Below are 25,153 nucleotides of genomic sequence, written 5' to 3'. Positions count from 1 at the left end.
AACCACTATTCACGATTACACTTCAGCCAATTCTAAACGTAATCAACTTTGATTTTATTATTATTTTTTATTTGCATACATTGCTATCACTCCACTCGCCGATCTCTCGGTTTGCACATATATTGATAAAAGTTGAAAAATCAAAAGTTACCTTGTCTGATGAGTTCGAAAGATGTTTCTTGGCGAGCAAATGATACAAATCTGCCGTGAAATAACCATTTTGTTTAAATTTATGCAAAATCTCCATTGTTTAATAACAAACCCTTTCATTTGATAAACACATGTCACATTGATGTAACAATATTTAAAAACATTTTATTTATGTAGTTCGTTGCTAAGGACGTGCCAATTAAAACGTTTTAAGACAGTTTAAAAAAAGAAATTTTAGTTTTAAAAAGTATAAACTCAATAACTCGTAATTCTACATATAACTCTGCTAAAAATAAACCGCTTTTGCTAATAGCTAAAAAACTTATAAAATAGACCTAATGTGACAAAAAAAAATGGCTGACCCACCTTTGGATACTTAGTTTACAACTATACACAATTAAAATTTAATATTTTTGTGAAACTATTTTAGTATAAGTTATTGCGTTTAGGGGGAATACAGTTAACAGGGTAACCTAAATGTTTTTATATACCTAGCCTGACGACCCATCAGTTGTAATGGTGCGTGTCCCGTTTTGGCGGCGCCTAAACACCGACGATCGCAGGTTTGATTCCCGCTCGGAGTGGATATTTGTATTTATACAAATATTTATTTCCAGTTTAGCTCTTAGTCCTAAGGAGAACACGTTAAGCTGTCAGTCCCGATTGTTAACATGTACACCTACATGTAATAGCAATCGTTATTCATAGTAGGGAATATATCCACCATCACGCATTGGATCAGCGTAGTGGACTAAGATCTAATCCTTCTACATGGGGAAAGAGGCCTATGCTCAGCAGTGGGATATTACAGGGTAAATAAAGCTTATACTTAACCTACAATGCGTATCATAATCTAATTCTCTACTATTCTTATAAATTTCTATATATTAATATATATTTCTGTACAGTTACTAATAGTTCAGAAAAAATATTTTCATAACATACGCCTAATACATATGCCTAATAAGGATTATGTTTATATAAAAATATGAAAACGACCACTTAAAAAACAAATTTGCAAGGTACTTGACGAGCGCATTGAGTCGAGTGCGGAAATAGCAGTGCGTAGTAATTTTAGTAGAATCAGGGCAACGCGGCCGCGGACAGAAATAGAGGAGAAGGCGGCGCACGCGTCTTCGCGCTGTCAATTTCATCCGGATAGGGCGCCAGATTAGCGGACACCCGGACGCAGTAGAGTCCGTGTGGCAGCGCCGCTCAGGGTGCAACACCTGTCGCGAGTGCTGTGCTCATCAATCTGTGATGGTTTATAATGTTATAACCGATAAAAATTCAGTGTAGTTCATTTTAGTGTGTTCTGAAGACATTTTCCAGACACGGTACGTATTATACTCATTCGCCAATTTATAAAATTATAGCATTATTGTCTAATAGCATTATTGCAAAATGATTTTCTAATATTTAGTACATATATTTTAATGAGTAAGTAAATGCTTTCGATATTTTGGGATATGAGAGGCGGAATAAATGGGTCGACGAGCGCTTGCGACGCGGCAACGCCCGCTCTATCCCGGTCACAGCTGCCATTTAGTTTGCAAAGAAGTATATTATGCTATTATTAAAATTTATTTTATTTTATAACAAAAATTTTATATTGTTTTATAAGAAGTCTTTGCCAACAGGAGAATATTTACTGACTCTAAACATTTAAATATTATCGATTACGATTCAATATATTGTAAAATGATTTAGCCCAAAATAAGTCTAATAGGATCTATCACTGTCCACAAAAAGATTCGTTGTAAGTACAGTGTAAAACAAATCGTAATGTATTCTGTGAACCGTTGGGCAATTTTTGTATTTTTACCCACTATGTTGATAGTTTCTCATGTAAGTGACTGTTTGTTGTCAATGAGAAAATAAATATTCTTTAAACCTAAAGAATGATTCTATTTATAATACAACGTTTTTTTCTTTTCGTATTTTATTACCACGATTTAATCGGCATGTGAATAGTGAAATTTACTAAGTATAACAACCGTAACGGTACAAAACGTAACATAAAAGTAACGAACAGTTTTTAAAACAACTCGTATCGCTTGTTTTTCATGTGAGCATTTCTCTTTCACAATTATCTATGACAATTACTAGAAAACATAAAATTCTTTAAGAACAAATGAAAGCATTAATGACGAACATTCGAAGAGCCGTGTATATTTGTGCTATTTATATACTTATAACGATATTTTATCTACCTTTGATCCAAATTCATAGTTCAAAATACTATTTTGAAACACAAAGAAATTTCTGTTTACTTCTTACGTCTTATTAAACTTTAAATAGCAACCATTTATCGTCATTAATTACTTTGATTTGCTTCATATACATAGTTACTAAACACACGTAAGCTTTTTCTTTTACTTTAATACAACGTATAGTGCATTAACACCTTTTTTATGAAACAAAATATTTTATCGCCAATTTTTCAACATCAGAAGAGATAATTAATTTTTTTCCATTATTTTAAGTCATGAATTCATTTCAGTTACTAAAGAGATCAATGACCTTAGAACGCTAATCGCTAATACTAATAACACTAATACTAATACGCTAACTTGTCAGATCTCAATTAAATTTACCACAAGACATTACCACCTTTCGATTTAAAAATAAATAAAAATCGGTCCACCCAGTCAAAAGGTCTGAGATAACATACATTAAAAAAATACAGTGAAATTGAGAACCTCCTTTTTTGGAAGTCGGTTAAAACATAAAATATTCCAATAATGAACACGTCGGTCATTTATATGAAAAGCACTTTTTAAAAATATAACGTTATTGCTACAACTTGAGACAGTCATTAGCGACGAATCATTTTACAGAAGCTAAGTTGTTTGTTCATTTTTTAACTGTTGACATTGGAAAATACAAAAATAAACCGAACTTAAAATTAAAACACCAACCAAATATTTATATTACCTTATATGCACACAAAATTTCATAAAAATCGGTCCAGCCGTTTCGGAGGAGTATTGTAACTAACAATGTGACACGAGAATTTTATATACAGTATGTCCGGTCACAACCTAGCGATAAAATTGAAGGTTACAAAATATATCTAATTTCATCGACTAAAACACCCATATTTAAGGGGTTTACCCCCCCCCCCCCCTCTCGGAATGGCCGCCATTTTAATCATATACAGGTGTCCGGTAATTAATGGATAACCCCGCAGGTGCTTGTGAAGGGGCACAGGGCCAACCCAGAAAAAAATAAAAAGTAATCTATCTGCAACGATCTAAGGTAAAAAGTAAAGTTTGAGCACCTGTGGTATAAAAAAACGTAGGAGGACCTCGGTGGCCTATAGTTTAAAAAACATGCCTACTTCATGAAGTTTCTTAAATGGTATTTTACTCAATTTTTTTATTGTCAAATTACCGAGTTATTGCTACCTGTGTTTCTCTAGCCCTATTTTTCTTATAACCAAAACAAATAATAAAATAAGAATTTTATTTCGAAAATCAGTGAAAGTCTATTTTAGGGTGGTTGGGATGTTGTTAATAATTTAAACAACAATTTCAAATACGTTGTTTTATAATAAACGTTCAAATTGTTTGACACCTAAATACAGGCTCTACATCTTCTTATGAACGACTTTTTAATAGGCGCGAATACCAATTTCTCGAGCCACATCCAAAACACGTCGTCGAAGTTCCTATATTGTGGCAATTGGTTTTTTGTATACTTTTTCTTTAAAGCAGCCACAATAAAAGAAGTCTATTGGGTTTAGGTCGGGCGATCGTGGTGGCCATAAAATAGATCCTAAGCGGCCGATCCATCTTTTGGGATACCGCTCGTTCAGATAGCTCCGTACGGGCGTAGCGTAATGTGCTGGGCACCCATCATTTTTCACCACGATCATCACATCAGCCTATCGCAGTCCACTACTGGAAATAGGCCTCAAAACAAGTTCGAGCCAAAAATGGCGTGAACTCATGTGTTTTGCCCATAGTCACCACGCTGGGCAGGCGGGTTGGTGACAACGGGGCTGGCTTTATCGCACCGAAGACGCTGCTGCCCGTCTTCGGCCTGTGTATTTCAAAGCCAGCAGTTGGATGGTCATCGCGCCATCGGTCGGCTTTTAAGTTCCAAGGTGGTAGTGGAACTGTGTTATCCCTTAGTCGTCTCTTACGACACCCACGGGAAGAGAGGGGGTGGTTATATTCTTTAATGCTACAACCACACAGCATCCGTAACCACACAGCATTTCACCACGATCGCCTGTTGACCCGCTGATTCAGAGCGTATATTAGAGTAGGTGGCAAACAATCTGAACGTTTATTATAAAACTACGTATTTGAAATTATTGTCTAATTTAAGTAAGAAATTGACTGCTTTTTTATTTTTCTTAACATACCTTAAAAACTGACTCATTGATACTAAATTTTTAATACTATCCTAATACTTAAGGATATAACTTACAAATTAACATTAAAATTATTATTTGTAATTGCGTAACTTGAGAGTTATGGCTGATTGAATATGACCCTTTTGCGAGAGAATAAGCGCTATTAATTATCGATAATGGATTACATAATAGTAGATTAGTAGCCAAGGGCTGTAAGGCATCAATTGCAGCCCGAGATATTTAGGCGCACGAGCGCAGCGAGGGCGTCTATAGTTCGAGGGTGCAATTGATGCTTACACCCGAGTTAACTATTCTGCTTTTTACCGGCCGGAACCGGACCGGAATTACAAGATTAAAACATTTTATCATTAAAAACACTTTTTTTTTCAAGATCGAAATTAAGCTTCGCCGTTCGATATTTAAAATTGATGACTATCATACTCACACGAAGACAAGGCTGAATAGCAAAGTGACCTCTTTGGTCATTGGGCTGAATGCATGATGTCTATTGCCAGTATGATGGTTAGATATTCGCGAACTTTTTTTTATTACTTACCGCCCTAGGGCTTTTCTAGCTACATTATTACCCTAGAGCGCTAATTAGTCACCTACAAGCAACATTTGGAGTTAATAAGAACCTACTTACCGAACATGGGAGATGTAAAAACACAATACGTCACTAACGACTAAGCGCCGACGCAAGCGACAGCTCTGCTTCTAGTCGTGGCGACAAATCGCCCAGTTTGCGGTGGCACTAAGATTTACTTCAGCCTTTTTTTAAAAATTTCTGCTGGAAACTGGAATACTAATTTATTTAATATGCAATCAAAATCCAAAAAAAATTCTTGCTTCTAACTTACATATAACGGCCATACTTTAAGATATAGGCGGTAAAATTCGATTAAGACTGGAATACCTATTTATTTATTAATCAGTAACAACCGGGTTTAATAATAAATCTATAACAATAAAATCAGTAAAAAATAAAGGTTTATGCAACTTTAAAGTTCAAATGCGCTTTCACACATAATGTCAAGCCTTGTTTTACCATTTTAAAAATTGAACTTCAAAAATACTAAAATTCATGTATTTATCATCAAAATCCTAAAGATCAAATTTTATACTTTTAACTCCCGCATTAGCGCACTTTCAAATTAACTTATATACTAATATTATCAAACTATAGGTTTCCACAAAGCCTGGAACACACTTTTACTCATGATGAATCAGTAGCCCCAAAAAACAAAGTTTCGTATTTATAATATTAAAACAATTGAACAAACTTTTATAAAATCTTCAATCCCTAAGTAGTTCCCTCTTCTTTAAGGGTAGAATTTTCGAAAACGCTTATAGGTACATGTATTTATTTCTTTTTGATGACAAATCCTTAAAATAAATTTCTATACCTTTAACACAGAAAGTGACGAATTTCTTTACACATTTTGATTCCTTATTTTACCCACGTGAGGGTAGAATTTCCATAAAAAATAAAATTTTGGCTATTTCATATCTATTTCCCGCGAAAATTCTAATCAGGCGGAAATACCAGGATAAAAAGTAGCCTATATGTTGCTCCACGACTGCTTCTATCCTTCACTGAAAGTCCCATAAAAATCGATTCAGCCGTTCCAAAGATTAGCCCGAAAAAACACAACGATGACGATGAGAAAATGAAAAGAATATTTACTAAGCATCTACAATATTTTAGAAAGTTGTACTATCTTCTTTAAATTATTTAATGATTGATTTATTAGATGTTTATTCATTGCTATTTTAAAATAATTTATATACACATACATAGAGAAGTAGGGAAGGGGCTAGGAGGGTCTGGGCCTTACTACCTATTATTTCAAAACAATTCTAAATCCAACCACTTCCCAACCTCAGATTGCCCGTAATTTTTTTCTCCTATCATTTTTGTTTTCCTATCATTCTCTTCCTTTTTTCCAATGTGTTTTATTCTCGTATATATATTTTTTTACTTTTTACCATTTTCAAAGGCATAAGCTCTGGTCTAGTATCATTTGATTAATATTGTTGTGCTGTACCAGAACAATAATTACTTTATAGTTTTGAGTATTTCTATAAGTTGTTTAATTATATGTTTGGTTTCACAGATGCTGAAGAATCGGGGACGAGACCCACGCTCGGCAGTGCCGAGCACGCCTCTGTCCGTCCGTTCTGTCACTTCCCGATCTCCTATGGCGAAGCCCGAACCAGACTACGAGGTTGTGGAGTTCCCTTCTGACCAATATGTAAACGCAAACATGCAAGCACCACCGCCGCCTCCGCCTAGACCTCCTACTGGTAAAAAATTAAATACTGTCTAGAATTAGACAAAATACTATGTCATCTAAGAAATAGATTCATATTTGTATTATCATCTATGCTAATATTATAAAGCTGAAGAGTTTGTGTGTTTGTTTGAACGCGCTAATCTCAAAAACTACTAGTCCGATTTGAAAAATTCTTTTAGTGTTAGATAGCCCATTTATCGAGGAAGGCTATATATCATCACGCTAAGACCAAAAGAAGCGGAGCACCAACGAAGAATGTTTCAAAATCGGGAGTTCTTTTTTCCTTTTAAGAGTTTCCGCTGCATGCGCTGTGAAAACAGTTAAAATTTCGTAAAAATCATGTATGGCAGAATTGATCCTCTTTAAATGTTCAAAAAAAAAGTTCGCAACAGCATATCTTTTAAGGTTGGCTCACTATAACCTTTTTTATGCTAACCAAGTTTGTTCTAAAATAAAGCATTATTTGTGAAGATGTTTTTATAAACATGATACGAGTATTAATCCTTATCTTAATAAATACGTTATTCATCACAAGTATGTAATTTAAAACAAAACAGCCTTTTACATAATTCGATTTCAATGAGTATCTCAGGAGATATCGCAGTTTTAAAATAACATCGCAGCAAAATAATGAGCAGCACGCGCCTCTGTCCCACGCGGATGAAGTCGCGTGCAGAAACTAGTATGATATAAAAAATAGTGCCTACTATCTTAATTAAGCGTAAAATGTTTATTACTTAATTTAATAAACCAATAAAATCCAATATTTTTATTATGTAGGATCAAAACCAACCTTAATTAACAAACATCAGATTTAGAAGATATACCAACGTGCAACTTCAATAAATAATTTTACAATATTATGTTCAGAACGAGTTTGAACTCGTAAATGTTAATGTAGTCATAAATTTTACGTAGTCTCAAATTTTAGGTCACCCAACAGACGCGGGAGCCTCCTGTGGGCTGTGTGGCGGAGGAGGTGCGCGCGTGCGATGCACTGAATGCGGTCGACGTGCACTGTGCGCCTCGTGTGATGACATGTACCATAGGCACCCGAAACGGAGACATCATCAACGTCAAGTGAATATTGTTGTTTTTTGATTCAATGTAGATTTTATTTTAATAGGAAAATAAGACACGAAACTGTATAGTATGTGCCAAAATCCTTATTATTTGTTCACTCCAGCCTGTAATAACCCACTGCTGGGCATAGACCTCTTTCCCCATGTAGGAGAAGGATCAGAGATTAATCCACCCCGCTACTCTAATGCGGGTTGGCAGATATATTCCATACTATGAGTAACGATCGCTATCAGGTGTATATGATAACAACCGGGACCGAAAGCTTAACGTGCTCTCCGAGGCAAGACTTGGGGAGACCCACAAGGATTGCACAAACGCCCAGATCACGGCAAACATCTGCATGGTTAATACAAATGTTTGTCATGTGCGGGGATCGCACCCACAACCACCAGCGCAACAGCCACAAACCAGTGCTATGACCGTTACGCAAACGCGTCGTTATTATTTTTTACTGCTATAATAAAAATAAAAATAAATGAAACGTACAATTCATTTATTTTGTCGGCATTTTAACCAATATTACCTAAATTTGTTGTATAAAATATTGTTTTGTAATTGGGCACTCGTCACTTTTAATACTTATTTAGAATTAGGTGGAAAATAATTTATATTTATACAATTAAAATAAAATTGGAGTATCTGTTTGTAATATTAAAATAACCGCTTTTTACTAGATGCATATGGATACACGGTACATATACCAAGAAAACATATTTTACAATTTTTGTCTGTCTGTCTGTCTGTTTGTTCCGGCTAATCTCTGAAACAGCTAAACCGATTTTGACGGGATTTTCACTGGCGGATAGCTGGTGTAGTAAAGAGTAACGTAGACTACTTTTACTTTAGAAATTTATTTATTTTATAGCTTTGAAGACTGAACAACAACTTTTTTGTCCAATTCCACGCGGACGCAGCTAGTTTAAAATAAAAATAAAATTATTATATAAATATTTGTGAATACAAATCGGTCGATCGGGGCGCATAATGTATTATTGTTAACTTTATAAATTAGGATTTAGAATTACTCAGGTAGCACGTAGTTAGCACACTCGTGCCTCTTAATAGAGACGATTAGTTCTAAATAAATACTCGCGTCATAATGTTGGCTAGATGCCCGTGATTTAAAATGTTATGTATACAATGTGACGTATATGTAAATAACAATAGGCACAATGAAAACAATTTATTGATATTTATTGGAATCCTCATCCGTACCATCTGTACCTTATATGTAGGTATCTATTTAGATGAAATATTTTTAAACGAGACATTTAGGTCTGAAAACAGGCTATTACAGATTCGCTAATTCATTACAGGCTTTATCACATTCACAAATTCTTGATGAACGACCCCCGCTGCCACCGAAGGTTGCCCCTCCGGTCCCGCCGCCACGAAGACATAAGGTATCGATAATTTTTCACTAAATAATATCTATTTTAAACTATCATAAAGCAATTATTTGTCATTTTTTGTCGTGACAATGTCTAATAAATCGATGAACGCCGGCTGATGGCCGGCTGCATGCACGAAAAGGGATGACTCATTGACCCGTTACGCTCATTGTACGCTTGCGCCGATCTATCTCTCTTCCACTCAATTGGCCCATGCGTCCGAGGAGATGTTTTGTTATGATATAAAGATATGTATATGACGTTGTCACGTTAAACTATCGTCCGTAAACCAAATTTACAGACAACCAATTTTTTTGTTATTTCTTTCATATATAAACATACTATGACATAATTTTTCTTAACCGTTGAAATTTTTGGGTTACTTAAGGTCCGTAGTCTGTATCCGGAATTGTTAAATAAAATACGTTTGAAAACCACGAGCGCCAAAGTTGAAAAAGATACATATCTCTTTTTTACCCATAGAGAGTTTGTTCATACATTGAATTGTCATCCATATTCGTAGTTCCTAAAGATTAAAAAACACTATGCAATACTTTAAATGAATTGCTTTATTTATTTAAATAGGCCACCAGCAGTACACACATGATAACATTTTTGTAATAGAAAATGCAAATTAATTCTGATGTGTGCACCTTTGCCGATTATCGAGTCCTAAGTGCAGGCATTTTAATGAAGGCTAGGCGCTGGTTGTAAGGGTTTCTGTGAGTGATGCCGCTGGACGTATACGCTAGATGTCGAGTAAAGGATCTCGGGATATTCTCTATTCATTGCAAGTAAACCAAGTAGAAGGGGTTCCAAATTGAACTGACATATTACAGACGACTTCACGCCATGCCCTTAAAAAATAGTATTTTGGTGCTATAATGAAAACCTTTATCTTTCACAGATAAGTGGCGAAAGAACAAGCGCAAGTCCTCGACCACAAGTTTTGGACCAACGACGAGCTACTCTTAACATATCACAGGGAGCGCATAATCCAACAATAACTAATACCAATCATTTTGCAACACAACGCGCTCATATCCAACACCCGCAGCCAGCAGTAATGAATATGACAGCACACATGGGCAGTATGCCATACTTGCCTAATGCAGTCCATCATGCAAACGCACCTGTTGCTAGTCAAGAGCACACTATTGGACAATTCTCTTCTTGGGGCAGACCACGTGCTTCTCTTTCGGGATTTAACATGGCTCAAAATATGGTAGGCACATTACAAAAAATTATAGGAGAGATATTAAACAGTAGAATGTAAGATACATAGGTACATAGTATTGATATACGTACACGTATATTACGTACTTTAAGATTATATGGAAGTATTTAATATCCTCTTTACTACGACTAAGTTTGATGAAATGTGGAAAAATATATTACTGTTTTACTTACTTTATTCTACAGGTGCAGCAACCACATCCACTTGAGCCATGGGAAGGACAAGAAAATTTGACTACCCAGAGTTGGGGACGCCCGTTAAGGCGTGGAACATCTGTCATGGAATTAGGTGGAGGACCAACAGGTTGTTCTGGATGCGCTCACTGCGCTGGCAATCCCTGGCGTTATGGAAGTTGCGCCAACTTAGATCACCAGTGGCTTAGTCCAGGCCCAGGGCCTGGTCTTGCTGCCTGGCCGCAAACTTGTTGTAATCCACACGTAGGCACGCACAACCCTCGAATGCTTCCTCAAGCACATATCCATCCACCACAAACCCCACAGCCATATCGTAGAAGTAAGTTATGATGCCAAAGTGTTAATATTTCTAATGTTAAAACTCAATCATATATGAGAATATATCAGATCGAATATGTCAAAACATTGACAATTTCTTGTAACTTATCCTCCGCATTTATTACTTCTAAATAAATTATAATTATAATAATATGTATACAAAGCTTAATATACTTAATTTATATAGAACCTACCTTTCCAAATTTCAAGTTTGTAGGTGTTATAGTTTCGGAGATTTCGTGATGAATGTCCTTTCTCTTTTATATATGTATAGATTAGGATTATAGTCGTAAAATATATATACGCAAATTTTTTATCTTAGTACTTTCAAGCATAATTAAATTAATATTTCCAGTCGAGAGTCGAGCATCACGTGCAGCTTCACGAGCAGGTTCCCGAGCTGCCTCTCCAGCTTTAAGCGTACGATCTCGCACGTCACGTCGGTCTAAGCATCGGACACCGTCTCCACCGTTACCATCAAGTGATGCTGACTCTGAGAGTGAAGTAGAAAGCGATCACCCAGATATACAAGATAAAGAAGAAGAGAACCTGTTAGGCCCCGCTCCACCACCAGCAATTGCTTCCTGGCAATGCGAACATTGCACCTTTGTAAACGAGCCTGGTGTAAGAGTATGCGCAGTGTGCTGCCGAACACCAACTGTAAAACCGAAAATTATTGCCGATGTTGTTAAAAACGGTGTTACTAATCTTAAAATTGCCGAAAGAAATTCACATTCTCCTACCTCACCGTCTAACCGTGTAGCTGAGCAAACTCGAATAAAAAATGGTACAATTACTTTATAACATTATACTATTAAATTTTTAGTTTTAAAGATAACACAAATTTGAAAATGAAAACTTTTTATTTTCAGATAGCAAAATCAACAATACCAGATCTACTAAAGAACGTACGTCTACAGGATGTGGACCATCTCCTCCAAGAGAAGATAAATCAGTGTCTAAAACTGTAAATAAACAAACAACTCCTCTCGTAAAGGAACAAAGTAATGATCGAATAGAATCAAAGCGAATTCGACATGATATAGCAGTAGGTCCATCGCCTCCAAAAGAATTTCAAGATAGACAGAAAATATCTTTATCAAAAAATAATACAACAAATCAAACCTCAAATAAATTTGGATCTTCTACGAGACTTGATAGTCCTGTAGACGTACCTATAAAGTCACATAGCGTTTCTGTAGGTCCCTCCCCACCAAGAGATAGTCCCAAGCGTACAATGTCATCTCACCAAAGTAACTCCATAAATTTTCAAAAAAAGTCCGTTGGAAACTCGCCTCCTCGAGAAAATGATGATATTCGACCTTCATCTAAATCTAGTCGTACTACTACTGGAACTTCTCCACCACCACAGAGTATTTCAACACAAGTAAGGTTCATGATTTTCTATTGTAACACCTAATATGCTATCAATATTGCCATTGAAAAAATGGAAGAACAAAAATTATCAATTCTACATTATTACAGACTTATGAAGTCCCGAGTAATTGGGAGCGAGCTCAATCAGTAACAAGATCTCGATCGAGGCGACGTTTACGGGATGAGAATCGGCGAGAAAGATCACATAGTAGACTTTCTTTATCTAGTGATACACGCGTAAGATCAGTCAGCAAATATTTAGATTTATGAGAATTTTTGTATATTTTGTGTATCCGAATATCTGATTTTTTAAAACTCCAGGATAGCGAAAGAAGTGTTCGCACCACTGGTGGCAGGTGGGAATGGCGAGAGCCCCGTGACAGTAGTCCAAGTGCAGACTGGAGCGAGAGCGAGCGGCAACGAGCCACCCGTCTCACACGACGAGCATCACATCTCGATGTCCGACGACGACCGGCACGACGCTCAAGTGTTTATGGATCTGAGGTAAAAAAGTTATGTAATTCTTCAAAAGCATTAACTATCTCAAAAAAATGTAATACTTATTTAAACCCTATAATACAGAAATCTAAACTTCGTAGTTGATTTTATGTAACCTAACCTAACCTACCCAATCTTTGTTTTAAAATTTTATAGGCTCCTTCTCCCGAACCGCTGTCGAATAATCGCGCAATATCACTCGAAGCACTAGCTGGCTCGAGGCGTGAAGCTGAAAGGGGCTTAGAATTGGCACGTTTAATGACAGAAGCTGAAAGATTAGGTTTTAGTGCAGCTGAAGTTCATGCAGCGTTAGCACAAAATCCAGTAGCTCCACTCGCGTGGCTGAGCGAGCGGTGGCCCAGTCTTGTCGCAGGAGTACGCGCCGCCGCTGCCCGGCTCGCACCAGGAGTTACCGTCACGGATCTCGAAGCTCGCGCGTCTTTAGCGAGACATAGAGGAGCTATGTGGCCTGCTGTTAACGAATGTGTTGAGAGATATCGCCGACAGGTACGATTTATTTCTATTTGTTTTGTAACACTTCTATATTCAAGGTATGCTGACAAATATAAATATAAATCTAATTTCTTTATTATTTAAGAAAAAATTTTTAGGCAGAGATGATGGGTGTCGGTGAAGAAAGTAGAATGCGGGGTCACGTGTGGGGCCCACCTACAGGTGCAGATGACGAAGGAGCGCCCCCATCTGCATTATCCGGCCACATACACCGCACTCGCGGTAATCTAAAAAAGACCAACAAAAACTAATAACATTACATAAATCAAAAATCGCCATAACATCGAATAACGTCATCATAACATTAACGTTTACATTTCAGCAGAAGACAGTTCAGATGAATTTGAAGTAACTACAAAAAAATTTCAAGACGATGACTGGATGTACTTACCATTAGAAATAAATACCATGACGAATTATGAATTAGAACGACCAATAATAAAAGAACACACAAATGTAACAAACGTAAACACTGGCGTTAACAATAGCCAAGACATAGCGGAAAAATTAAAGACTTTACTAATTAAAGCTGGTATACCTTTAGGCGATGAAAACTTACTTCTCAAAGGTTTGTTGGGCAACCGTTCATCAAATTTGAAGGGTAAAAACTTAACACTCACTACAACCTCTACAGAAGACCAGCCTAATGTACCAGATTTAATTCAATCAGAAAATGACTTTATTGCTGCGTATAATGCATTAACAAGATCGAGCCCATTACCAAGATTAAACAATGATGTTAACGGAATAAACGAGAACTTAAAACAAATTATTACTGAAAATGACCAAGAAAATATTGATAATACATCAGCAAATCAAATAAAAGATGCAAATATAATAAACAAGTCAAAAGATACTGAATCCCAGTTAACTCCTATTGATAAAATGACCAACAAAAAATTCAAGGAAATTCATGAGAAAACAAATTTAAATGAAAAAAATATTTCAAGTAAAAATAATAATGAAAGTGAAGAACTTGTTCAAAAAGATCATACAAAGAATGTAAATAATAAAACAACTAACCTAAACGACATAGTAGACAATACGCAAAAATTAATTCAACAAATGAAAAAAGAAATCAATTCTGATATTAATTACATAGACAATAATAGCATTACTCAAAGTGAAGTAGGTGACAGCAGTAATGATATGCATTCCTCATCAGAAAAAGAGTCTAGTTTTAGTGATACGCATGGTAATGACACAGAAGACTTATCATCCGATGAAAAAGATACATCAACTAGCGCCGAAGAAGACCCAAGTAACCAACTGAACACTCGAATATCTGTCCAAAGAACTAGTTCGGAAGATAATGATAATTTTGAAGAAGCTATGGATCATGTCGAGAATGAGCTCGAAGATTTTAAGCAAACCAACATTGAAATGCTAAATTCTATAGCTAGAAGCTTACAAGAAGAACATACTATGACAATAGAACTCAATGAGCCAAAACAACAAACAAGAAATAGTCAAGATGTAAATAACAATTTATTTGCTGCAGTAAATTCTTTTGAAGAAATCTACGCTGAACTTAACAACAATGGACAAAACAATGAAAAAAATAAGGTGCATAACTATATTGATAGAAATTACAAGAAAAATTCTGTAAATAATGATAATGAAACTAAAGTAACAACAAAATTAATTCCTGAATACACCAGACACAACATTACTACCTTTTATTTTAAGCCTGATTCACCTACTAAGTTAATAGTTACTGATCAAATTCCCCAATTTTTTACTGCATACGTAGGAAATTTGGTTGATTCATTAAATGTGGAAAACAGAATCTCCCTTGAACCAGATTTTAGTGATCGAGCAAAAGAAATTGTAGATGAATCTTTGCAAGAAGTCTTAGAAAATAATATACCCGACGAAGATATACAATCAACGAAAGAACAGAACGTTATTTTCAATAACAAAGTTGAAACTTTAGAAGAACATAAATCAGTTCCAGTTATTATATCGACATTAAATACAAATAGTGAAAATACAATTACGGAAGATTTAAATCAGACAAGTTCTCTTAGCCCTAAAGAACATACCATTGAAAACACATTAATGGATCGAAATGCCGAAATTTTCGACAACAATATTTTAAGCGATCGTAGACACCAAAATATTAGCGCTCAAACGGGAAACGAATCTAGTTTTCACTCACACAGAAAAGAAAACCCAGACAAGGTGCCTTTTGACGGTAATGAAAAATTAAAATCACCTCCTGTAACAAATAAATCAAATATTCCAAAACTAATAAAAACGATACAAAGTCCCAAACAAAAAATAGATGGTAAAAATTTACCTAAACTTATAACTAGTAAAGTTCCTATTCGAAGAGCTAGCTTAAAACAGTATCCTGCACCTAATCCCCCGAAAGGTCACTTTGGAAATGTTCAAAGTGGACAGGTTAAGAAATTGCAAACGAGACTATTTAACAACAAAGTGATGAAAACGAACACAGACTCTCCTTCGATGCCGGAAGTAATAGCTTCAACTTCTAAAATAACAAAAAGGAACCCAGCTCCTCAACCTCCTCTATCACAAGAATCTAAACAATCTCAGCAGCAAGAAACATCTGTCGTAAAGAAAAAAAATGAATTTTTTAGAGAAACGTGTCGCACAGAAGATGAATGGACTGATAGTGACAAAGAGGAACAAGTCTTTCAAATAAATTTGTATAAAGAAGAAGAATCAATTCCAACACCACTTTCACCAATACAACCTGTAACTTTGCGTCAAATTTCTGGTCAACTAATAGACTTAGCCAATGTTCGTCTGCCAGAAGGTTCACCCGAGGTAATATATTTTATTCTCTTCTTTTATGTATAGTATAGTTTACAATTTTAATTAAATTTATTGCTATATGTAAAATTAATATTTGATATTCCTAGAGACAAGCACGAATGCTATTAGCAGAAGGTGCCACAGAAACATGGGAACAAGCCCAGCTTGCTGTGAATTTGATTGCGCAAGGAACAGATCCTCCTGCGGCTCTTTTGGCTGCATTAGAATGTGCAGATCTCACATCAGCACTAGTTTACTTACATCAAGACTGTGAACTTTGTGCATCTAAATTTCCAGAACACGAGGTGTGTGGGTATATCACATGTATAAAAATAAATAGCATTTTAAAATATAAAACTATAATACTAATAATATTTTAATAACATTTTTATCTCTTTGTAGATGGTATCCATGTTAAGTTGTACACACAGATGCTGTCGGGAATGTGCCCGCCACTACTTTACAGTACAAATTACGGAACGTAGTATAGTTGATTGTGTCTGCCCTTATTGTAAAGAGCCGGAGTTAGAAAACCTTCCAGAAGATGATTGGCTTGATTACTTTGCACATATGGATATTTTGTTAAAGACGTTATTGGATATAGAAGTACATGAACTATTTCAAAGAAAGGTATTTATTTATACTTGATTACTTTAAATTTATCTCACATAAAAAGGAAAAAAAAAAAACGATTATTTCATTTTATTCTATAGTATATTTTAAAAACATAGAAACGCTAGTGAATTACGAATTTCCGAAAATTGATGAGCAACATTTTTAAGCTATAAAAGTTATGTAGTTCGTTTATAAAAATAAACTATCAGAAAAATTGGAACATTATTGATATTCTTATTAAAAAAAAAAGTACATTGTACGGTAAAAAATAAAAAATAACAAATATTTCAGTTACGTGATAGGACTCTTGCAAAAGATCCCAATTTTAAATGGTGCGTGGAATGCTCCTCCGGATTTTTTGTTCATCCAAAACAAAAGAAGTTACGATGTCCAGAGTGCAAATCTATTACCTGCTCAAGTTGCAGAAAAAAGGTAAGAAAAAGATATGCCGTTTTATTACATTTTTCACTTCGACGATTCCGCAATGCTTGAAGATAAAAGTCTTTGAGCAACGCGTCCTGCCTGTATTACCGCCGAGACGAGGACACTGACGAAGGGACCGGTCCATAAGTTTAAAATCGTTCAACATGCAATGAAACCTGCTATGCTTGGGTTTTCTCTCAAAGATAGAATTAGAAATGAGAATATCCGCGAGAGAACGAAAATAACCGACATAGCCTACAAAATTAGCAAGTTGAAGTGGCAGTAGGCTGGTCCTGTGTCGCAGGACCGATAGCTGTTGGAACAGACGTGTCCTGGAGTGGAGACCTCGTCTTGGCAAACGCAGTGTAGGACGTCTTCTGGCGCGCTGGTCCGACAATCTACGTAATATTGTCCGTGTAGGCTGGATGAGGATTGCGGGAAACCGGAATGTCTGGTGCGAACTTGGGGAGGCTTATGTCCAGCATTGGATTGTGATAGGCTGTAGTGAGTTATATCACATTAACCAAAAAAGTTTTCTTTTCGATTTTTACTAGCTAAAGAGACATGTTAGATTTTCACTTGAATATGTTAGGTAATGATAATTATATATTACTTTCAACAGTGGACTGTAAATCATGACGGAGTAACGTGCGAACAATACGCCACATGGCTCGAAGACAACGATCCTGAAAGATCTATAGCAGCTGTACAACAACATTTACGTGAAAATGGATTGGAGTGTCCAAGATGTCGTTTCAAATACTCATTATCTAGGTAAATTCATCTACAACAATGACTTTTAGTCTTTAGTTGAGTAATTTTATCTATTGCTATACTGTTGACTACATTCTCAAACTGTTATAAACAGAGGGGGCTGCATGCACTTTACATGTACACAATGCAAGTACGAGTTCTGCTACGGTTGCGGAAAGCCATTTACTATGGGTGCGCGCTGCGGTCTGAGTGACTATTGCGCCAAACTTGGCTTGCACGCGCACCATCCACGCAACTGTCTTTTCTATCTGCGTGACAAGGAGCCGCACGAATTGCAAACTCTTTTACAAGTATGAATTATTTTCATTTAAATAATGTCAAATTTGATTCACAGCTAATAATTCTGCTAAGTCATATTGTAATATTATAACTATCGTTACGATTGATAATTTTTAACACTTTCAGATGAACAATGTGACATATGAAACAGAAGCAACGGAAAGTAGTAACAATCGATGTCCGATACAGTTACAACGTGAGACACCGACTGGACTCGTTGACACCACTTGTGGCAACGAAGTTCAGGCAAATCAAGCTGGACTTTGCAAGTATGTCTTAAGTTGAATAATGTAATATTATCATTAAATAAATTAGCCATAAAAAGAGTATGATGCTCGTTTTCCTCGCTCGCCTTTCGCATTAATTTGAACGGTACTGCGTCGAATGCGACCACGCAGACCAAAGGTACACAAAGGATTCGGGCGGTGGTCAGTGCGGCGTGTTTTTACAGGAACCATTACTTGGAGTACTTGAGCCGACTGGTGCGAAGCCGGAATATCGACCCGCTGCCGATCTTGGGAGTGGACGACTTAGAGACGCTAGTACGTCGAGCAGCCTTGCGACTTCCGCCCCGACCCTACGGCTCGCTCGAAGGCCTCTACAAACGGGGCCTTACCGAGGTGTGTTTACGAAGTATATTCTTACAGGATGCACTACGTGGAGTACCTGGCGGGTCTGGCGCGCGCGCTCGACCCCATCCCTATCATGGATGTGAGCGAGCTCGTGGCCGAGTTGCGGCGCCGCGCGCTGCCGCTGCCCGAGCGCGGGCCCTGGGACACTGACCCCATATACGCCGGCATGTGTGCTGAGGTACGCGCTACTGATTCGTTGGCGACAGAGCACGAACGATTCAGCCTGTAACGTCCCACTGCTGTGCATAGCTCTCTTTCTCCATTTTGGAGAAGGATCGAGCTTAATCCACCACGCTGCTTCACTGCCGGTTAGCGAATATATTCCCTACTATGATTTGCTATCAGGTGTATATGATAGCATCCGAGATCGACAGCTTTCGAGGTACGTTGGGGAGACCCACAAGGACAGACCAAACTGGAAAGAAATATATTTGTAAAAATACAAATATGCATCCCGAGCGTAAATCGAACTCGCGAACTGCCGGTGTTTAGGCGCCTACAATACAACAGAGCGGTGCCGATGTAGACACAATATAATCCAAAACAACATATTACTTACTTTTTAATAAACGGAAATATGATTTTATCATTTAATAAATTTTAATAATTTTTGTTTGTTATAGATCGTCAGAGAAAAGATACCACTCGACTGAATATCCGAATTTTACCTATCAAAGAAGAAATCAAAGAATCGTCGATTTCTTTAGCTTGCATTATATCATTAAAACTTATTTGATTTTCGTATAGAATATTTTAATTTAAATTAATTATAAAGTAGCATTTGTGTATTCATTTATTATGTCAAAAAAATAATATATAAACTAGTGCTATGAAATGTATGATTGACGAATTAAACAAAATAAAAAGTTACTTGATTTATTCCTTAACTATCTTTTAGCAAAATGTTCATTCATGTGTCGTTGGTCACGCTGAATGTTGTGTCTATTGGAATGAATTCTACTTTCAAGGGATTCGGGTAAGACACGCGCTTCATTACGAGATGAATGACGAGAAACTGCTTTCTCAGCAGCATCGTTTTCAGCCCTCTGTTCTGCGACACGGCGACCTCGCTGTACTTCCCTTTCCGCCCCCGCAGATGCCATTGCTGCCAACCTTGCCGCTTTCTCTTCTTCACTGAGACCAGTTTTTTTGCACTCTGGCTTATGCCGACGGTCACTTTCGTCAATTCTCCTTTGCTTTTTATCATAGTCGTATTTCCGTTTATCATTTCTTGATTTAGATCTATCATCACTAGAATCACGGGATACTTTGCGATTTTCAGTTTCTTTATTTCTTTTTGGTGTAAAATCTCGTCTTTTCTTTTTATATGAAAACCTTTCATCGTCACTACTATCTTTAGCTTTTCTTTTAGAGGAAAAATCTTTACTACTTTCATAGCTAGAACTGTGCTGAGATTTTTTTTTCTTTGCTTTATATTCTCTGTCACTGTCCTCACTGTTTGCTTTAGTTTCATTAATCTTTTTCTTACTTTTATTCGGCAAATCAACATCGCTGTCAATATAACATTTTTTAGAATTTTTTTTCTTTTTCTTTTGCTTTTTCTTCTTTTTCTTCTTGACTTCTTCATCCGAAGAACTTTCAGACGAACTGTCATCTGATTCAAGCAATTTAGCAATATTCATACCTTTCTCCCCACCTAAAGCGTTTATCTTTGCTGCTAACAAATTATCAAGATTTTTGTCTTTTTTCTTTGATTTTTTCTCTCCTTTATGTAATTTTTTCTGTTCCTGAAATCAAAGAATTTACACTATATTTCATAAAATAATTTGATTTTTTTATGGGTAATTGAGCCTTTCATAAACAAATTTTAAAAATTTATAATTACTTTATAGCAGTCATCATTATCTACGATAATATATATAATAATACGAGATATACGAATATAATCCATTAAGGTGATTAAGGCAAAACAGCAAAATTGTAAACGTAAAATTATTTGAAAAATCTAAAACTGCAGCTCCTATATACAGCTCCATAGACAGCACATTTTATTAAAGAACCAAATTTTTTTTAAATTCATTGTAACGTTATTATGTCTAATACCAAATTAAAATACCTACAAGTTAAATGAATTTATCAATCTCTACTAGGGATTTCCTAGAGATGGCTACACCGCATGCTAAACCATTGTATTACTTTATTTAATTTTTTTTTATTTATTTATTTGTATTTTAATTCACTTTAAAGAAAAAATGTTTTATTTAATATACATTACTTAATATAGGGTGTTTGACTCCTAACTGTGTTCCTTCAAATAGAGGCTTCTATAAGTGTTATAGATCGTGTTCCATGTGGAAAAAAAATCCTACCCTTATTTCAATTTTACTTTATCTTAATATTAAGTTTTCTTAGCCCTAAAAAATGTCAATAAAGTGAATATTGATACTAACTGCCTCATACAATTAAAGAACTGCTTATGGAAACGAATTCTTTTTCTTGTGGGATTTTTTATATTGTATTATAGCCATCCTTACGAGTTCACAAAAGGTATCATGCGGAACGAGTCTATTAAAGTACTTTGTCTATTTGAACAAAGTTAAATTTAAAAATGGAGTTAGTATTTTTTTTTTACATGGAATGTTATTTATAGCTCTTACAGATCCGCGAAGATTTGGTGGACCGCTAGGACCGGTTAGAAGTCTTAACACCTTATATAAAGATTGAATATCAATCTAATAATTAGGACAAAGGGCATAAACTGAAACAAACTGTCAAGCAAAAGGTAAACATAATTATACTTATTTATATATTAATAATAAACAAAAATGTACCTGTTCTTTGCGTAGTAACTCAGCAAGTCTACGTCTTTGTACAGGATTGTTCAATAGAGCAGCACGAGCTTCTCTCTCCCTTTCTTTCACCAAAAGCAACGGATCCTCTCTGAGTTTACGTGCCAGATCGACTTGTACATCGCCAGCTGATGTAATCATACTGGACCCGACAACTCTGCGGGAAACAGCTGGGATTTCATTCTGATCAGATTTACCAGCTTGATCAAAATTTTTATCTATTGCTTTGCCTAGCAAATAATCTTCTTGCTGGATTTTTTTATCAGGTTTCTGAAAATATTTTATAAGTTAATTAAATATAAAATTCAAGTTTGAATATTTGTTTAAACATAAGGTACCTGGGTGACCGAGCTTAGCCTGGTATTTTTAGTAAATCATATTTTTTGTAAATTGTATTCAAATATGAATTACATATTAATAAAATATGAATAATATTTTTCGATCTTACTGATACAATAGTAAATAATATGAGCTGGTTATTTAAATAAAAAATCACATGTGCAATTAGAAAAAAAAAAGGGCAAAAATAATCAACCTGGAAACGTGAGGATTTGAACCCAGGTCTATTTGTTTTGGAATTGGCTGATTCCCCACCTAAACTATTACAACTTTATAGACAATGGCAAAATTTACCTTCGTATTCTAATGATATTATAGCCATTTTTTATTGCCTAAAACAGAATGATAAATTCTAGCTATATCGATTTATTGCCCCAGAAATCCCCTGGATACAAAATTTAATGACAATCGTATTAGATATTCTCAGAATCTACTGGTACATAGAAAGTTATGTAAAAGGTATAGAATAGTGACTGAGGTACGGCACAGCAGCAAATTTCCTGCTCAAATATGGAGCAGCCCGAGTGGACCTTGGCCTTACAGAAGATCACAGCTAAATAATACTGTTTTTAAGCAGTGTTGTTTTCCTGTAGGTGAGTAAGGTGACCAGAGCTCCTGGGGAATTGGGGATAGGGTAGGCAATGTGTTTCCGATAGTTTTGGTATAAACGTCTATAAGCTACAGTAATTGCTTACCTTCTAATGAGACATATGCTTGTTTACCGACCTGGTTAAATATATATAAAAAAAGAAATGATCACACCAAAGACCTAAGGAGCCGAGCATTTAGTATTAATAAAGGTGTAACCAACAGGTTATCATTATTAGTAAAAATCTAGGTTATCTATATTAATAAAAATGAATGTTGCTAAGTGCATAACTCGAGAATGGCTCGAACAATTCGGCTAATTTATTTTTTTGTATGTTCCTTAAGGCCCCACAGAAGGTTTTAATACTAAAACAAAAAATATTTTTTACTATTAACTTTTGAGAAAACGAAATCTATCTAGGCAGCTTAATAAATAAATACAGGGGCGTAGCTACCTCCAGGCTACAGGGGTCCCAAGCGTGTTTAAGCAAAAAAAATAGTAAATTGTTATCCTATATATATCTGGATTATATAAATTATTATAATTATATAAATGGATTCCCAATTTCTAGAAGGAAGTGATAATTTATAGTCAATAAATATTTATTTTAATTTATTGCAAGCATTTTTCTTTCTTTTGTGAGCAATCTTTACCCTGTCCCTTCTTTTGGGCCCCCTAACTAAATTTGATGCACGGCCCCTCAAAACCATGCTACACCACTAAAAATATAAACATATTATGAACATTTTTTACATACATCATACATCCAATGCAAGCGATTGTCACTTGTTTCCACATTAGAATTTTTTTTGGCCAGTGCATTTAATTCCTCCCTGTCTCTCTCCTGAGCTCTTTCTCGTTCCAATTCAACGATTCGTTTCTTTTCCTGCGCCGCTGCTTGCTCTGCTTTCCAGACCCGCTCTTGATTTTTCATAGTGCTAGGATGCCAAGTTTTCTTGGTATTCTTGTAACAACACAAAGCCCAATATAAGTTCAATTAGTACTTAAGTAAAAATAATAGAAAAATACACACACATTTATTCAAATAATAAAAAAGAAAATATTTAAAAAAGTTACCAAATCACCGCCTCCCATATTTATTACTAACAAATAGTAATCTCGTTACAAATGAACCCTTTTCAATGGTTTAGTTATTCTATTTCTTGGTAATGACAAATTCAATAACAGCGCTATCGTAAGCTATCAATCAACCAAAAAGTCTATCAGCCATATCTATCATATATATCAACAAACAATATCCATTTTCCATCAAAACTCAAGAGTGACAATAGACGCGTTCTACCTAAGACCAACAACGCCATCGATCACCGCCGCTGAAATTGCCGTTCCACTAAGGCACTAACGTAAACAACGGCGCGGACTTTGTGGGCGAATTTTAAAAGTGGAACGCATATTTGGGCACTGTCAAGTGTCAGGTGTCAGCTGTGTGCTCGAAATATCCTGGCATGGTGAAAACATGCAGCTGTGGGGTTTGTGAGTGAATATTTCACATGGATTGGAGTAAAACTTAATTCAACAACGATTACCGGGAATTTATCGTTCCGTTTTTAGCGAACCGAATGAGAGATAGCATTAACAATTTGATATTGACAGTTATTTTTTTAAAATTCCCGCCACCTTTTGATGAAAGCCAACTCTGACCCACCTATATTTTGTGGGCGAAGTGGCGCGATTTGGTCACCAAAATTAACGTCATCTATGACGTCGACTGATGGCTCGCGACGACTACAGGCCTTAGGTAGAACGATAGAATGGGTGCCGCAGGCGTTGCGGACGCTTAGTGGAACACGGCCAATTACATATGACGAGAAAAGTTGACAGCAGCAAGCAGTGTTGCCAGATGGGGCGATTTGTCGCAAATTAGGCTCTTTTTAATCCTCAGCGTTGGCAACAAGTTAAAAGTACAAAAACCGTTACAAAAATATTGTTTTTTTTTAATGTCCCAATAAGCTTCCTTTAATTTTGAAATTGAGTCGATATATTTTATCTGTATCTTTTATTTTATCTTTTGTATCTTGGGACACTTGTAAGTTATTAATATTTTAAATAAATAGTTTTTAATTTCGAGTCTGTTATGATAGATCGTCATAAAAAACTGACAGACAGATCCTAGTGTATATTTAAACTTTCATTGGGCGACTGCTAAAAATATTTTGCGACTTTCGATCATAGATGGGGCGACTTGAATCAAAACTTTCTGGCAAGCCTGGCAACAAGTATAATTACGGTCTTATATACAAGTCTTGCAACGGAGCCCAATTTCAATTATGAAGCCGTGCGAGATTAGTACGGTAATTTCATAACTTTTCGGTCGTCTTAACACCGCTGTACAGCTGTACGTCACTGCTAGCGATGTGTACGGTCACGTGGTGCGGTGCGCACTGCGCATGCCGGTTGAGTGACGTGTCATTGTAATTGGTTATATTTTGAAAAATAAATGCGTTACGTGTGATAGAAAAAGAG

General features: G+C 35.9%; 3 protein-coding genes across 3 annotated transcripts in view; 1 reads left to right on the top strand and 2 right to left on the bottom strand.

Moving 5' to 3' along the window:
* Positions 1-247, bottom strand: part of LOC123668055 (hydrocephalus-inducing protein-like) — a 53,106-nt gene extending 52,859 nt beyond the window's left edge. Inside the window, 1 exon segment of the mRNA XM_045601851.1 lies at positions 152-247. Coding sequence (XP_045457807.1) covers positions 152-247 — 96 coding nt within the window.
* A 6,371-nt stretch (positions 248-6,618) lies between these two features.
* Positions 6,619-19,708, top strand: LOC123669601 (E3 ubiquitin-protein ligase lubel). Its single transcript, XM_045603200.1, has 20 exons — positions 6,619-6,823; positions 7,745-7,893; positions 9,213-9,299; positions 10,195-10,512; positions 10,710-11,037; positions 11,392-11,823; positions 11,909-12,423; positions 12,522-12,650; positions 12,735-12,917; positions 13,068-13,418; positions 13,523-13,646; positions 13,747-16,220; positions 16,316-16,513; positions 16,611-16,838; positions 17,115-17,255; positions 17,869-18,020; positions 18,115-18,310; positions 18,426-18,568; positions 18,751-18,919; positions 19,555-19,708. The coding sequence occupies exons 1-20, from the start codon at positions 6,634-6,636 to the stop codon at positions 19,582-19,584; spliced, it is 6,537 nt and encodes a 2,178-aa protein (XP_045459156.1). The 5' UTR covers positions 6,619-6,633; the 3' UTR covers positions 19,585-19,708.
* On the bottom strand, positions 19,707-23,994 carry LOC123669602 (pre-mRNA-splicing factor CWC25 homolog). Its single transcript, XM_045603201.1, has 4 exons — positions 23,747-23,994; positions 23,427-23,633; positions 21,724-22,011; positions 19,707-20,679 (listed from the first exon to the last, which is right to left on the bottom strand). Exons 1-4 carry the CDS (start codon positions 23,762-23,764, stop codon positions 19,819-19,821), a joined length of 1,374 nt encoding a protein of 457 aa, XP_045459157.1. The 5' UTR covers positions 23,765-23,994; the 3' UTR covers positions 19,707-19,818.
* Positions 23,995-25,153: the final 1,159 nt, after the last annotated feature.

Source organism: Melitaea cinxia, chromosome 3 (genome assembly GCF_905220565.1).
Source record: "Melitaea cinxia chromosome 3, ilMelCinx1.1, whole genome shotgun sequence".
NCBI lineage: Eukaryota > Metazoa > Arthropoda > Insecta > Lepidoptera > Nymphalidae > Melitaea > Melitaea cinxia.
This window is presented reverse-complemented; position numbering and strand designations above follow the sequence as displayed.